The following is a 17,296-nucleotide window of genomic DNA, read 5'->3' on the forward strand; positions in this document are numbered from 1 at the left end:
TTTTCATTATTATAAAATAGGGATTAGCAATAACTACCCATTTCTGCAAATCAGTTCACTGTTTCTAGCACATCTCAAAGTCTGTGCAGTGGTACTCTCTCAAGAGTTTAGCAGGCTTTTATCACTTTTCCACTACATTCCAAACCTGACGATTTGGAGGTAGAACAGTGAGTGGTACACGGCATGACCCTAGAGCCAGTCTTCCTGAGTTCTAATCCCAGCTCCCCAACTTAGTTGTATGACCTTGAGGAAGTCAGGTCAACCTTTTGTGCTTCAGTCTCCTCATGTGTAAAATGGGGGAAAAAATACCTACTTTATGGGGTTGTCATAAAAGTTAAATAAAAGTGTCTGGTACTTAACAAGTATCACATAAGTATTTGCTATTATTACTATTATTGTAATTCAGACTTACTCCAAGTGGCCCCAACTTGCCTTCTAGCTACATTTCCTACTACACATCCCCTGAATCCCGTGCTCTGATCACACTGTACTTCCCCACTCCTGATCTTGTTTTTACAGTTCCTGGGGCCTAATGCTTCTCTCTGAATGCCTTATCCGACCCTACTTCTCCCCACCCAAGGTCCCCAAAAGCCACATCTGCTGTTTCACAACTGTCCCAGCTCCAGTGCTCCGAATTTAATACTCCGGCCTCTGGATGGTGATTTTTTTTTTAAATCTCTATTACAGGATTTCATTTTAGCTAATGCAACACCTGGCTATATTCATGCTTCTCTCCTTGTTAAACGGAATGTAGTGGTTAAGAGCACAAGCTACAGAGCCAGGCTGCCTGGGTTTCAATCTCGCTCTGCCACTTACTCCATGACCTTGGGCGAGGCACTTAATTTCTCTAGGGCTTGGTTTTCATGTCTATAAATTAAGGTTCATAACAGTTTCTGCATCTCACAGGACTGTTGTAAGAACTTTAATAGTTAATATAGGGAAAACTCTTAGAATAGTGCCTGGTGCATATAAAAATGCAAATGAAGTTTAGGAGTTGTACTGTTCTCATCGTCGCTTCCCAGTGTATGTCTAACACGGTGCCTTACATGTCGGAAACGCTCAATAAAGGTTCATTGCACTGAACTAAGCTTGTACTGACAAAATCCCTGGCTGTTCCCACTACCTTACCAAGAGTAACCTAACTCACTAATTTAGAAATTTTTGTCTTTATTTATTTATTTTTTAATTAAAGTATAGTTGATTTACAATGTTGTGTTAGTTTCAGGTGCACAGCGAAGTGACTCAGTTATACATATATATATATAAATCTAGGGCCCCCCTGGTGGCGCAGTGGTTAAGAATCTGCCTGCCAATGCAGGGGACACGGGTTCGAGCCCTGGTCCGGGAAGATCCCACATGCCGCGGAGCAACTAAGCCCGTGCGCCACAACTACTGAGCCTGCGCTCTAGAGCCCGTGAGCCACAACTACTGAAGCCCATGAGCCTAGAGCCCATGCTCCACAACAAGAGAAGCCACCGCAATGAGAAGCCTGCGCACCACAACGAAGAGTAGCCCCCGCTCGCCGCAACTAGAGAAAGCCTGCGCGCAGCAACCAAGACCCAATGCAGCCAAAAATAAAATAAATAAAATAAAATAAAAAATAAATCTATTCTTTTTCAGATTCTTTTCCATTATAGATTATTATACGATATTGAATATAGTTCCCTGTGCTACACAGGTCTTTGTTGTTTATTTTATTCATAGTAGCATGTATCTGTTAATCCCAAACTCCTCATTTATCCAGCCCCGCCTCCCCTTCCCCTTTGGGAACCGTAAGTTTGTTTTCTATGTCTGTGAGTCTATTTCTGCTTTGTAAATAAGTTCATTTGTATCATTTTTTTTTTAGATTCCACATATAAGCGATATCATATGATATTTGTCTTTCTCTTGCATTTACCCATGCAAATTAGGCAGCCGAGGATTGCCAGAGCACAACATCCCAGGAAATCCGGTCCCGGATACTTACCAGGCCTTCCATCTTCTTCCACAGCTCTTCCAGCTGAGTCATAGGTTGACACCACCAATCGGTGCACCTTTTGTATCGATTGCCTTGAAACCAAAACTGTCTCAGCCACTCAAACTCGACCTGGGGATCATAAAGACAAGCCTGTGGTTATAATGCCCCCGTGATGGACAATCAAGGACAGTAAACTTCGTCACTCAGTTCTCCTCCAGTAACTTCACAGCCATAGGGTGAGAAAAGCTCAGCCTAACCAGTTCCCAATATAACTTGGAGTCTCCTGAGCCTTTTTGCAAATCAGGAAGAGAGTAGTCTTAAAGCTTACTGAGGCAACCCAGGTCAGGCTGCGGAGGGGGTTTTCAGTCACATTCATCACTCAGACATGAGGAAACTATAAGTCAATCAACAACAAATCCTGAGATCCTAAAGTTGACAGCAGCCTGCACTGAGTAGGATGGGAAAGATATAATCAAACAAAATATGTTTTCATTAAATATCTTTCTTAAAGAACTAGTATTAAGAGCAAAACACAGCCACATATTAGAAGATATCAATTTTAAGTTTCTTAGATCTAAAATAAACAAAGAATTTACCCATGGGCCAGGAGGAGTTGGTGATAACGTCAACTCAGATAACTTGAACAATATAAAGTTAATTATGGCGGCATAAAACCTACGGAGCCATTTAAATTGTCACTTTCAGTTCAGTCAGGGCAAATGACAATAGGTAAAAAGAACAGTAAAGACACTAATAATTTATTTTCCTTCCTATGAACCTACTATGGTAAACTTCAAATATGTGCCTCCTTAGCATCATTCTATTCTAGCCAAACCCCATTATTCATTTGATAATCCATTCCCTTCCCCAATCTCAGTCCATGTGGTCTGGGTAAAGCTCCAGCTCTTATACCAGGAGTGGAACGTGCAACCCAATCTGAGCCAATCAGCCCACCACACTTCTCCTAGTCACATAACTGGGTTTGGGGGAAACAGGCATACGTTCAGTCAGAATAAGTCTTGAGACTGTCAGAAGATACAGGAAGAGGATTCTTCAAACATTTTGCAGAATGGGAAGAATGGAGGCAACACAGTAGGCAGCAGCTGCAAGATGAACAGTTAAAAACCGGGTCCTGGTGGCATCAACTGACTCTTGATCAAGCTATTCCTGAAGCCCTTTTTGCTTAAACCAGTTCGGGTTGAGTTTTCTGCTTCCTGCAGTTGAAATAATCCCAATATGTGTAGGTGAGAGGCTGAGTAAAGCTTTGAAAGAATAAGAAATTGTTTCCTATCTATTTTCTTTCACTCATCTCCAACTTGAAAATCAAATTTTACAATCAAAGTACAACTTCATTCATCCCAAAGCTCTTTCTACCTCTGTTGTCTAAAGAAATGTAGAGCTTTCACAGCTTAATGTTGAGTAAGGTTGGCTTTGCTAAGGTAATCATGTTCCATATACAGGCACAGAGCTATCATAATCTTCACCTGTTACCACAAAGAATTTTTTTTGTTTGTTTATCCATATTGAACTTTCATGAGGCAAACAAAAGCAACTTGTGAAGATTTAACAATGGTGAAAATGGCTCAAATAACTAACCTGAGAACACCAAGTCATATGAAAGGGTTTTAGTTTACATTAACTAAATGTTTGTTTGATATGTAGAACTGATTTCAGTTAAAGCTGTTTAAACAGAAAAAAAAAAAGGAATGTAGACAATATTCAGACAATAGTTGCTAAACCTTATCTGCGGTATTAAAAGACAGTGGTTAACAGAGGTAAACTTAACTGCTTTGAAAGGAAAATGAATACAAGTGTAGTTCAACTTCTCTTTAGATACAGGTTTAACAACATTATTTGTTACAAGAAAAAAAGAGTTCTTTTTAATAGATTTCACATAAAATTTGTTTACACTATAGGAACAACCTGTCAGCAAAGCATCAAGCCCTATGTTTGGGAGAGCTGAAAGGGTTTTTCTATCTTTGGGCTGGTTTTTTCCATTATAAGAACAAAACATATAAACCTTGGCAACCATGATATCCCAGGAAACAAAATAATTATCATATGTAATTAGTTCATTCAGCCTTTAAAGGTACAGTAGAGTCTGGATTTCAGTAAATGAAAACTCAGAAGCAAGGAGAGGGGCATACCTGGAAACTCTGCTGTTGGACAAGAGAGCAAAGAAAGACCCTGTCCATTTTAGTAACTAATGACTTTATCTTCCTCCTTAGATGCCCAACTATCTTTTGAAGCAGACAGTGTCATGGTTAAGAATAAGGGTTCTGGAGTCAGTTCAGATCTGGGCTCCACTACTGAATAGTTCTGTCATCTGTAAAATAAGGATAATTACATAATCACCACATAGGTTTGTGGTGAGGATTAAGTGGGTTAATAATGAACAGCCGACCATATGCCAGGCACTTGGTAGATACTAAGAAAACAGACCAAATGAGGCCACAAGGCCCACCACTTACTGTCCTCAAGAATCTCACAATCTTATGAAATCTTCTGAGCAAGAAGTTTTAACAATCATGTCAATTCATGCTCACCCCCATTCCACTGAGGCCAGTCAGAAAAGTTCAACCCTGAAACTTATTCCCAACAGAGTGTTTTTTCAGGGGTGGAAGTACTGCCCATGAGATACAATCTTTGTGGGCATCAAACCCATTGGCATGTATTTTAATCAACTCCATAACCTGACTTTTTCACTTCAATGTTGTGGGCAAAAAATATTACAGGATATTCATCAAATGCCACCCTCACCAGTGCTAACATTGCCAAGAGAAGCAGTTGCCTCCCTCCTTAAAATTAATTAAGGAAGCAAAAAATATTTCCAGCTGCTTGATTCAGTTTGAGTTACCAAAAAAAAAAGGTGTGCAAACTCTGGGGATGAGGAAGGAAAGCTGCAGCTGCAGGGTGGGTGCTGCATGAAAACCAAAGGGTCAGGATTCAGAACAGAACAGCAGCTTTATTACTTCAAGGCTAAAAAGAATCACAGTCTCACCATACTGACTGACTGATAACGTGCTAGCCATGACAGGAGGAGGGTCTTCATCCCTTCTCCAGAGTGTAGACCCTCCCGGGAGGCTCACAGCTTCCGGAACTCTCCTGAGGTGCTCTCAGGGTTCATGATGCTTTTAAAACAAACTCCCAGGTTTCAGACATGCACTTAATGGAAATTCACTATTATTCAATCTTTGGTGCAGTGACAATGCAAAGATACCTAATGCCCACAGGTATCAGAAGGCACACTGACAGCCTAGGGAACTTGCAGGATCTTGAAGGGCCTTCTGAATCATCAGAGAAAAATGAACACACGTTCACAATAGTGTTAGTTACGTAGCTGTGACCCAGAGAAACGTCTCTAGAACCTTCCTATTTCACCTGCACCTGCCTTCTCCATGGAATAGTCAAAAAGAAAAAGGTCAATCAAGAAAAGATTTTCTCCTAGAAATGTCTAGAAAAAGTCTGAAGGGGAAGCACAAACAGAATCCACCCACCTACCTGAACCTTAGTCACTGGACACTTAGACACTGGGGAGCAAAGTTTGTAAGATTCCAAAACCGTATTTCTGAGTCACCACATCACTGTACAGTTGGAAATCATTTCCAACACTCTTACAGGTAAGCAAATGACACCTACTTCCGCCAAGTTAGTTTGGGTTCTTGATTTGGTCCCAGGTCAGCTTATGCATTTCCCTCGAGATGTGGGAACATGCCCATTGGGGTCAGTGCTCACTGTAATAAATGAAATAAGTTTTTTCATGGAGAAAGACATTAGACCAGGAAGAGATGCTAAGGTCCAATCTACAAAGAGCTACCCAATGAAAGCCCTTTCCCAGTAGCTGTAAGGAAGATGCAGGTCTGATCAGAACAAAATGAGAACCAAATGGTGACATCAAATCGTACATTTTCCGAGGGGAAATTTACTAGGTGACAAGACTGAATTCCATATTTTATGATTTTTAAGAAGGAAAACAGACTATTTTATAAACACAGAGGAAGGTTCTGCTTATACCTGACCAAAAATCTTTTTATGCATCTTAAATTGGAAAAACAAAAATCTTCTTAAGGTACTCAGTTCCAATCTCCAAAGTCCCCAAATTGTTTAGTTAGAAACTATCTAAGACAAGGAAAACCAACCACTTCTAAACCGACACAGCCCAAAAGTCTGCAGATGTGAAACCAAGGGCTTCATCCTATAATTAGTCCAGCAAAGGCACATGGCCTTTAAGAAAGAGGAAAGCAAACAATAAGAACCGTGGAAAGGATTATAATAGACACGTGTGCTCTCATTCAACAACAGAACCCAGAAGAGCATGAGCATGCCAACTTGCAAGGCAAAAGGACAGCATCTGATGATGTGCCCTGACATGTGGAATTCATTCTGAAAGTAAGAAGATGACCTTGAAGAATCAAAGACTGGGGGATTAGAGAAGACTGGCACACATGTTACTCAGATTCAAGACCTCTCTATTCACACCGAGGAGCAGCTCATAAGATAAGTAAGTATCTTTTTAAAGATATTACATGGCATTGTGGGAACATTGTTCTCCTCTGCTCAAACACCCTCAATGGCTCCCTATTACCCTCAGAGTAAAAAGGAAAGTCCTTGTCCTTACAGACACCTCCAACGACTGATACAATCTGCGGCTCCCCATCCCCTCACACCACCTCCATGACCTCATCTCCTGTAACTAACAGCCTCACTCCCACCACTCACAGCGGACCGTCCCTGAACTAGTCCACGAACGCCAGGCATTCTCCCACCCGCAAGGCCCTTGCAGATTTCTCCCTCGGCCTGAAACGCTGTTCCCCGGATAACCACATGGCTCCCTTCCTCAACCTCCTTCAAGTCTCTGCTCAAAGGACATCTTGTCAGCGGGAGTGTTCTCTGCTTATCTCAATCTCCGTTACGTTGCCCTGTTTGGTTTTTCCTGTACCACTTATCAACTTCTAACATACTATATAATAAACTGATGCAGTGTGTTTATTATTTATTGTCATCTCCCTGCACTAGAATGTCTATTTTATTTACCAACATATCCGAAAGCACCCAGAAGAGTGCCTTGTGCATGCTCAGCAATTACTTATTGAGATGATTGAGAACATTTTTGTATTCCAATTCTCCACCAATCCTTCTAATTATATCAAAGAAAAAGTCTTTGATTGATGATAATCTTCAAAGATTCTCTACCACTTGGTAATCTCTTTTTGACTTTCAATGGTTTTTTTTTTTTTTTGAGGTATTATTTACCCACCATAAAATTCACCCATTTTCAGTGTAGAATTCAATGACTTTTAGAAAGTGTAGGAAGTTGTGCACTAATCTTCCTTCTTAACATGAAGAATAGAGACTGTAGGCTCAGAACCTTCTCCAGCCAAAAGCATCTGCTGGAATAGTACAACATTGCTGTTTTCACAGGCTAGAGTTTTCTGGTTACTTTTTCTTTTGGCTAGTGATACCAGCTTTCCACTTAAAAGTGGTAATATGAAGCCTCCTTTTTAAAAAATTTTATTTACATAAAAAATGAGTTGATTCTTTTAAAAGTATTGAAGAGATAACAATATATGTAGTCCAAAGACAGAGCAAAAATTGAAAACGTATTAATGAAACTAACAAAGTTTTTGAAACACTGACTCATGGGATCCAGACATGCTGGTCCCACAGACTTCAGAATTGCTACTAATTTCCTAAACAAAAGGCAAGGCTCCGAGGGTCCACCTGCTCCAAGGGTCCACCTTCAGTTTCCATCAGTCCTTGCTGGAAGATTATCCTTCATGGGTCTCTTGTTTGTGTTTCTACATGTCTTGCCCTTTGCTTCACACTCTCATTGCAAGGATGTCTTTATAGTGAACACGCTTGGAAGATAGAGTTTCTCCCTCCAGAATAAAGGGTAGGACTGCTAACAGACTTGGAGGATAAAGCTGTGTCTTGATCTAGAGCAAACGACAGACATGCCTACTGCCCATCATGGAAGAGTTGGGTTACCTCAGCTCAGGCTCCTCTTCTAGAACACAACCCCTCCAAGTGCACATGCTATCCAGCCCACTGTGCGTTATCCTGTGGAAACAGAGGCTTGGAGAACTGGCGCAAAAATGCTGATGTCCTGGCTACTGCTATTGTAAGTAATGAACCATCCTTTGTCTCATATTCATAGCAAACTGTGGCCAAATAACTTGTTAGCTAGCAAGTAGGAGAGAATCTTCACAGTTCTTGAAAGTCCTTACCTCGTTGTGGATTTCTTCTCCGTGTTTCAAAACCACTGGCTCCAAGGATTTCAAAGAGACTTCACCATTGTCCGCCTCATCGCGGATATTCTGCAGGGCCGACTGGCAGCGCTGTAAGATGTAATCCAAGGTCCCCGTCGAGCACTGCAGAGATAGAACCAGCCACCGAGATGGTAAGCAAACTCCAAGGTTACCGTGCCTCTCTTCCTAGGACATCTGTCCCCTTCCCGGACCTGTCGCCCTCACAGGTCAACCTATGCTTCTCAACTTAAGAATGACTCCAGTAGCTTTCTCCTTGGGCTCTGTGCTGCCAGCTTGGCCGTCACCTGGGTCACTCATCTTGCTGCTTTTTATTACATGGGCTTCATACCTCCAAAGAGTAGGCTCCCTGAAGGCTAAAGCCCTGTTTCAAAATGTATATACTATACATATACTGCAGCACCTAGAACTGAGTCTTAAATATAAAAGAAACTTAATAAGTAGTTATTGGAGGAATAACTAATTAACCAAGAAGTCAAGAACACTGACTTTATCTCAAGTGCCCTGCACCTAACAATGGGGAAAAAAAGGTAACCAGACTGTAGAACTGGTTCAAAAGCACACAAAATAGAACAGCAATGGGGAAAAAAATGAAGTTATAAACACAGGGCAAAGAACTCATTTTCCTTTTCTGCAAAAAGCATACACTAGGCAGTTGCAAGTCTGCCTTGGCAGAATAGATTCTTCAAATAATGGAGAATATGTGGTTCGTACTCTCAAGGCATGTTGAAAGGCATAACTTAGCACCTGGGTATCAGCAAAGGCACAGATAACTAGTCCATCCCTCTCTAAGTCTGTGAGAGCAAAACAGAGGTCAAATGGACAAACTCCTTCTTTGAATGAGCATATGTCAGAAAAGAAGAGGATGCAGGTGGAGTGTGCATCCGTTTGTTTTGATAATGACACGATTTCCTAGAATGAGAAAACGCCCGCTGTAAATATCCTTTAGACCCAATGAGGGAAATGTCTCCCCGGAGTATTTTTATTTTAATATTTACAATTTAAATGGATCCCTTAGAAATAACCTTGAAGGCTAATCCCCTGGTACAAAAATTCTTTGCACAGTTACTGCCACTTTATACAATGTGACCTGGGCATGCCTGGGGGAAAAAAATGAAGTTTCTGTGCCAAAAACAGAAGCTTGACTAATATGTATTTTAATATGAAGATCCCAAAGTGTGGGGAGCAGAAGGGCAGTGGCTCCAATTTACTACAAAGAAAAAACAAAAAATGGGAATGAATTACCACTCACTTTTGTCCCACAGACAACCCTACAACATTTTTTTAATGACATTCTGTCTATCAACATACTCTACCTGCACCTTTACTTTCCCAAGTATGGAGTAACCTACATAAGAGGTAATTAATTGAAATGCCATCTACTATAATAAAAGATTAAGAACTACACAAAATTTCCCATCAATAAAAGACCAGTTAAACGAACTCTGGTGGAGCCATGCTTGCAACCAAAAAAAAGGAGGGGGGAATATATATATTTTTCCTGGGTGATTAGAGTTCATCTGATGTAAAGAACCTATAATCAGGCCTAGTTTTTTGGGAGGGCATGGGGAGTGGTAACAGTTTTATTGAGATATAAAATTCACATGTCATAAAATTTACCCACTTAAAGCATACAATTCAATGTCGTTTAGTATATTCACAGAGTTGTGCAACCATCACTACAGTTAACTTTAGAACATTTGTATCACTCCAGAAAGAAACGCTGTACCTTTTAGCAGTCACCCCCTCCCATTTCTACCAGCCTTCCCAGCCCTAGGCAACCACTAATCTACTTTATGGGTCTATAGATTTGACTACTCTGGATATTTCATATAAATGAAATCATACAATATGTGGTCCTTTGTGACTGGCTTCTTTCACTTAGTATATTTTCAAGGTTCATCCATGTTGTACATGTGTCAGTACCCTGTTCCTGTTTATTGCCAAATAATCATTCAATTGTACAGATATGCTGCCTTTTGTTTCTCCATTCGTTAGGTGATGAACCTTTGGGCTGTTTCCACTTTTTGGCTATTATGAATTAAGCTACTATGGACATTCACGTACAAGTTTTCACTTCTCTTGGGTGTGTATACCTAGGCATGGAATTGCTGGGCAATAAGGTAACTCTGAATTTAACCTTCTGAAGAAGTGCCAGACCGTTTTCCAAAGTGGCTGTGCCATTTTGCATTCCCTCCAGCAATGTATGAGGGTTCCAATTTCCGCACATCCTCACCAGCACTTGTCACTGTGATTCTGATTATACCTATTCCAGCGGGTGTGCAGTGGTATGTCATTGTGGTTTTGATTTGCATTTCCCCAATGACTAATGATGATGAGCATCTTTGCATGTGTTTATAGGCCGCTTGTATATCTCCTTTGGACACATGTCTATTCAGATCCTTTACCTGTTTAAAAAGTTGGATTATTTATCTTTTTAATCATTGAGCTATAAGAGTTCTTTATATAAATCTAAATATGGGCACCTTGTGAGATGTATGATTTGCAAATATTTTCTCCCATTCTGCCTTTTCACTTTTGTGATGGTACCCTTTGACGCATAAAGTTTTTAACTTCGATAAAGTCCAATTCACCTATTTTTTCTTTGATGGCTTATGCTTTTGGTATCATATCTTAAAAAAAAAATTCCCTACTCTAAGAATTGCATATTGCTAAGTAATTATCATCAAGGTTTACTAAAATAAAACAAAACAAAAAGGGCAGAATAGTGTGTAGACTAACATTTATATAAGAAATTTTTAAAATTACATATGTGTTTGCTTATATATGTATTAAGTATCACTGAAAGGATAACAAAAATCTGATAACATTGGTTGCCTCTGGGGAAGAGGAGCTGGCTGGTGTGAGGAGAAATAGGCTTTAACTGTACACTCTTAGGTACTTTTTGAGTTTTGAACCATTTGAGTAACTACCTATTCAAAATATAATTATACATAGAATTTAAATTTTAAAAAAACATATATTCTGTGTTGCATCCCAAGAACATTCTGTCACAACCAGAAAAAAACTAAAATCAAATAAAGGTCGAGAGTCATCAGACATACTCTAGGCACATTTTTGCAACCAAAAACTGAATAGATTTCTTCTCTGATTAACTAAAATGAATTTCAGAACATCATTTCCTTAAGACAATCTGTTTCCTACATATTGTGAACAGGCAGAAAATAGCGAATCATTTTGTTTGGCACAGAAAAGAAGTCTAATTTAATACTGTATGAAGGAAAGGACATTTGTAGAACAAGTGAGGGCTATAAAGTTGCATGGATTTTTTTCCTCTCTGTATTGAGGGAAACAATACGTTAACTATAGTGTTGGAGAAAAAAATCTTTTCCCTCTTCTATTACTGAAAACAATAATATAAGATGAAATTAAAAGTTGTAAATAAGATAAAAACATAATCCTGCCGCCATACTCTATTTTAATTATTTTTATTGCGTGTAATTCTTCATCCACACACAGCTGTAATGAATATATACATATCAATGTACATGCTACTTTTCACTGTTTGTACATAAGTATTCAAAACTACCATGGTCAATGCTGCTCAATGAGGTGATATTAACAATTTAATTAGCAAGTCACATAATATAAAGGCATTAAGGTTCTGTCCAACTTTTCACTACTGTTAATCATACTAGATAAATATCTTTTTATATATACTTCCATTGAATTATTTCCTAGGTTTGATTCCCCAAAACAGTGTTATGAGATCAAAGATATGAATATTTTTATGGGGCTTTACACATATCCCCATAGAGCTTTCCAAAAAATATACTAATTAGAAAAACTACCAGTAGTGTATGAATATACAGTTTCACTGTAACTTTACCAGCATTGAATATTATCATTTTTGACTTTTGGTAGAAATAAAAAGTTAACCTTAAAATGATGATTTTTTTAAAAAATTCCTTTTAACTTTAAAGCCTGTATACACAGGATCATGTAAAACAGAGTCAGCAAACTTTTTCTTAAAAAGGTCAGATAGTAGATATTTTAGGCTTGCAGGCCATAAGGTCTGTGTTCAACTACTCAGCTCTGCCATGGTAGCTCCAAAGCAGCCATAAACAATACGTAAATAAGTGAGCGTGGCTGTGTTCCAATAAAACTTTATTTACAAAAAGAGCTGGCTGGCCCAAAGGCCATAGAATTTGCTGACCCTGATCTATAATATAGAAAGCAGGATAGTCACATCATTCACATTATGTATGTCTAATTAGTAAAGTATCATAAGCTTGAACTGAAGTAGAGATAATATAAAAGATACAGATTAGGGATATTATTATTATTATCACTATGCATATCCACCTCTTTTTTTTTTTTTTTTTTTATTTATTTATTTTTGGCTGTGTTGGGTCTTCGTTTCTGTGCGAGGGCTTTCTCTAGTTGTGGCAAGCAGGGGCCACTCTTCATCGCGGTGCGCGGGCCTCTCACTATCGCGGCCTCTCTTGTTGCGGAGCACAGGCTCCAGACGCGCAGGCTCAGTAGTTGTGGCTCACGGGCCTAGTTGCTCTGCGGCATGTGGGATCTTCCCAGACCAGGGCTCGAACCCGTGTCCCCTGCATTAGCAGGCAGATTCTCAACCACTGCGCCACCAGGGAAGCCCCCACCTCTTTTAAAAATTAATTAATGCTCAAAATTTTGCCTAAAAATTAGAAGATACAAATACAGCTATGACTAAAGCAGAGAAAGCTAAACCTCAGGATATTTTGAAAGCACTGCTACTTTAGTTAAGATGGTCCACTTGGAAAAAAAGGAAATAAGGCCAGAGGGGTACTTTTCAAACTGCATTCTGAATGTGTGTATTTATCATAGGAGGTGGAGAAGGAAAGGTTTCCTGATCTCTCACAAGTTTTAGTCCCAAATTTCCATTTGTCTGCTGGACCTCTCCTCTTGGCAGCTCTGACTCAGCCTGTTCAAAACTGAACTACTGTCTTCCCCTCGTGTCTTAGATCCCTATTTCTACTTATGGTAATGTCATCTCCAAATCACCCAAGCTTGAAACCTCAGAGTCACCCAAAAGCCCGGTGCATGACAAGCATCCAATAAAGAGTTACTTGGTTAGTGTGTTCATTCATTCACTCATTCACTCATTTGTTCATCCATTCATCCACTCACTCATTCATTCTTACATTCCTCCCTCCACTTCAATCAGTTGCCAAGTCTGTCACTATGTCTCCTACATTAGTCAAGGGAATTTCATCTTTTTTCCTGTTGCCATGACCTTAGTTCAGACCAACAGGTTTAATTGATGTCTCTATCATTTTCATCTTCTTAAAGATATCTCCAATATGTCACTACTGCGATAAATAAATCATCAATAACCCCCACCTGAACCAACTTAAGTTAAAACACACCTAACCTGATAGCCAAGATCTTTCACAATCCGGTCATTCAGGGATCAGCCTTTATCTGCCAACACTCCCTTTCTGGCATCCTGGGATTCAGTCAAAGTTGAGCCACTCAGTACTCCCTTTGTATCCCCATCCCATCCGATCACAAGATTTCCACCTAATGGGATGAGGACTCTTAAATGTCTTAAAATGTCCTAAAATCCCCTAATCCCTACATGTTCAAGTCTTACATGTCATCTCACTCGTGAAGGCTTATGCTGTTTGCTACTCTCTATTCTGCACTCTACCTGTTCACAAGTGTCTAAAAGAATACCTTGAGCACTGGAAATTTCAACGAAAGTTTGCAGAATGGATGAAAGAACTAAAATCACTTCCCTTCTTCTGAGTAGTAGCTTTCAGTTAATAGCAACTCTTCCAATTAAGACTCATTGATGACTCAAGTTCTCCTGCTTTATTACGTACATTTTAGTGTATAAATGGAGACAGAATAGCCTTCCACACAAAGAGCTTTTGTTGTTCCTGTCTCCTACTAGCTTTTCATCAGGATAACTGAAAAGACAGTAGTAGTAATAGTAGTAGCAGCAGCAGCAGCAGTAGTAATACAGGTAGTAGTAATTTAATAATAGTAGTAGTGGCTAACATTCTTTGAATGCATACTCTATACCTGCCACTGTTCTAAAAGACTTACACGTATTAACTCACTTAATCCTCACAAGAACCCTATGAATTAGATATGATTGTTATCCTTATCAAATACATTTTGCGAAACTTCTTATTCATCATTTTGTACCAACCCTCTGAGCACAGCACTAATCATCTTGTCCACTTTTCCAGATTGGATTAGGAAAGGTGCAAAGATACACATAAGTAGCCACATACTCAAAAGAATTCTTGGGAGAGTTCTAGCTAGAAAGACAGATGTCTATATCATCTTGTATTATACAAAAAATGAAGTCTTTTTTGTACAATACAAAGCACATATTAGATGCTCTATAAATGCTTGCTCACTCTTTTTTGCCTTCCTTCACTCACTCTTTCCTTCCTTTCTTCCTTCCTAACAGAACTTACTTTTTTAGGTCTCTAAGATAATTATTTGTGTTTTTATCTATTTAATATTTGTCTCTCAAACTAAAATGGAAGTTCAGCAAAGCTAGTGGCCATACCTGTCATGTTGATGGTTCTCTCTCTCTCATGCCTCTAGTGCTACTGGACATAGAACAGGCACTCAAATATTTAGATGAATGATTGAATGGAAGAGAGAAGAAAGGGAGAAAAGGGGGAAGGAACGCTTGATGGGCTTGCTGGCATCTTGATTTAAACAGACACTCGTGTCCTCTCTGCCACCTAGCAACATGACCAGTCCACTAGAAAAGCTACCTAAATACCAAAAGACATGACACTGCCTTATAGACTCACACAGTCTCAGGACTGGAAAGGTTTTGTGCTTGTGTTTCCCTGACACTTTATTGTATCCCGTCTGCCCAACTTTCTCACACTGGTCCCCTTGTGGTACAATGAAAAGTCAAGTTATAAAAGCAAAGCACAGATAACAAGCTTGGATACGAGGTCAACTTGTAATCCTTTTCATGATCATTCCCCTGCCCTCTGGAACACTTCTTAACTGAGCACACACAATACTCCAGGGTGACTACTAAAGGCTTCCCTCATCTCTTAAGTTTCCATTCTGAACTAGTCTAATCAGCTGACTATCAGCCACTGCAAGTGGTGGCAGAATTTAGCAATAAAGTCTGGGTTAGGAACACAACTGGGGAGTTTGGAAATTCCCTGGCACCACCGTTACTTTCTCCTTAATTTACATTCACATGCCCGGAAGCCTGACCCAAAAGTTAAGGGAAATATAAATTCTCAACCATCTGAGCCCAGTCACAGCTAACACATGCACAAGCACACAAATCTACTATTTTGTTCTGGCCATCTCCTGCCCTTGACCTTGACAGATACAAACCCCTTAGAAAATCTCTAACCAGCAACACCTGCCAAGGTGCCCTCTTGCTGGCACCTTTTCCAAGAAACATAACCCCAAAGAAGCAAAATATACTTATCCCAGGCTGTGAACACACTTTTAAAAACTGGATCCAACACAACTCAAAGCTAAAAAAGCAAGTAAATAGAGGCTAAAGTCTAGTTAGATGGAAGCAATTTTCCTATCAAATATTCTTCCAAAGTTCTATGATAAATTGCTCATGCAACCACTTCTGTCACATCCAATTAAGTTTGAGTCACATTTTTATTTACACTTACCTCTGCCACTCGGTGGGTGGAACTAAATCGAGGTGGTAAACCAGCCAAAACACAGTGTTGGTGGGTGGCATTGAGATCATCTGCAGGAAAAATACCAAAAATTAAAAAAAAAAACCAAAAACACCCAACACACACTTACCAGTCACTGAATACTATTTCACTAAAATACAAAGTAAACAGTAAATCCATCACTCAGGAAGAATGACAAGAACCAAAGAATTAACAATTACCATGTATTCTTTAAAACATTCTTTGTAAGTAGGATGACATATATATATATATATAGTCATATGGTATAAAACTATCAAAAACCATGATACTTTCAATAGTGAAGGGGGATGTTATTAATAATTATTGCAGGACAACAGGCATAAACCAGGACTGTCCTTAGCAAACAGGCTATAGGGTTACCCTACTTATTTGTAGTCTTATGAGACCCACTCACCACTATTTATGGGCTGAACTTCTTTCCCTTTCTCATGATACACCTAATTCTACCCATGCCTTTAGAATAAGCCAAAATTTTTTTGTATTATTTGGAGTTGAACATCTTTCATCTGAAAATCTGCCTCTTTCCTTCCCCAGTCAAAGTATCAATTTTGCCCTAACAATTTTCCAGGCAGCAAACCAACCAACTCAGCATGTTGCAAAGCTTTGGCTCTCAGAACAGAATTCAAGCCTACAGATTCACGACCCAAGAATGGAGAAGGTGGTGAATTCATCAGCTGAAGAATATGCCTAAAACCACATGCAGTGGGAGAAAAACCAATGGCCAAGTTGTTGCGTATTCTAAGAAATGATGCCACATGTGAGGCAAAATCTGTAACACCTCTGCTTAGGACATCGCGTCCTCTATTACAAAGAAGAGAACCAAACTGTCCCCAGCAACACATGATTTCCTATGTAAGCAACAGAGGCTTCTTAGCAAGATACTAAGAAAGACAATGACTTAAACTAGGAAGCAAAGACCACCACACCCCCTACATGTCAGCAAAAACAACCTATAGAATTACCTCTAAACAGAAGAAAGGAAATGCAAAATGCCAATTGCAGGACTCCTGCTTATGGACATTATGGAGTAACCATGACAAGGTTTACCTTCTTACCCTAAAAAACTATAAAACAGACCAAAAATAGGAAACAAAGGTTTCTGACACTGGAAAACAGTGACCCCAAAGATCGGAGAAATAAAATAGGTGAGCCTTAGTTTACTAGCTAGAAACAGTTTCAAAGTCACAGAGTAGGGATGGGGATATCAGAACTCAGAGTTTTCAGTTTTCTCTCTTGCTGAGTTGTGAAGACAGAGACTACAGTTTAGGAAGGCCAAGGCAGCAAGGATTTGTAAGGCAGAATACTGGAACAGAAGAACCCACACAGGGAGAGAGTAAGCGGACATCTACAGAAGGGTTCCTTCAAGTCTTTGGCTACGTATTCATCTG

At 39.5% G+C, this 17,296-nt stretch overlaps 1 protein-coding gene across 1 annotated transcript in view; it reads right to left on the reverse strand.

Moving 5' to 3' along the window:
* Window positions 1–17,296, reverse strand: part of FTO (FTO alpha-ketoglutarate dependent dioxygenase) — a 374,026-nt gene that overhangs the window by 206,589 nt on the left and 150,141 nt on the right. Inside the window, exons 5-7 of the mRNA XM_061173250.1 lie at window positions 15,858–15,937; window positions 8,185–8,328; window positions 1,967–2,086 (exon numbers count right to left, since the gene is read on the reverse strand). Of these exons, the coding sequence (XP_061029233.1) occupies window positions 1,967–2,086; window positions 8,185–8,328; window positions 15,858–15,937 (344 nt within the window). The remainder of the gene's footprint in view (window positions 1–1,966; window positions 2,087–8,184; window positions 8,329–15,857; window positions 15,938–17,296) is intronic.

Source organism: Eubalaena glacialis, chromosome 18 (genome assembly GCF_028564815.1).
Source record: "Eubalaena glacialis isolate mEubGla1 chromosome 18, mEubGla1.1.hap2.+ XY, whole genome shotgun sequence".
Taxonomy (NCBI): Eukaryota; Metazoa; Chordata; class Mammalia; order Artiodactyla; family Balaenidae; genus Eubalaena; species Eubalaena glacialis.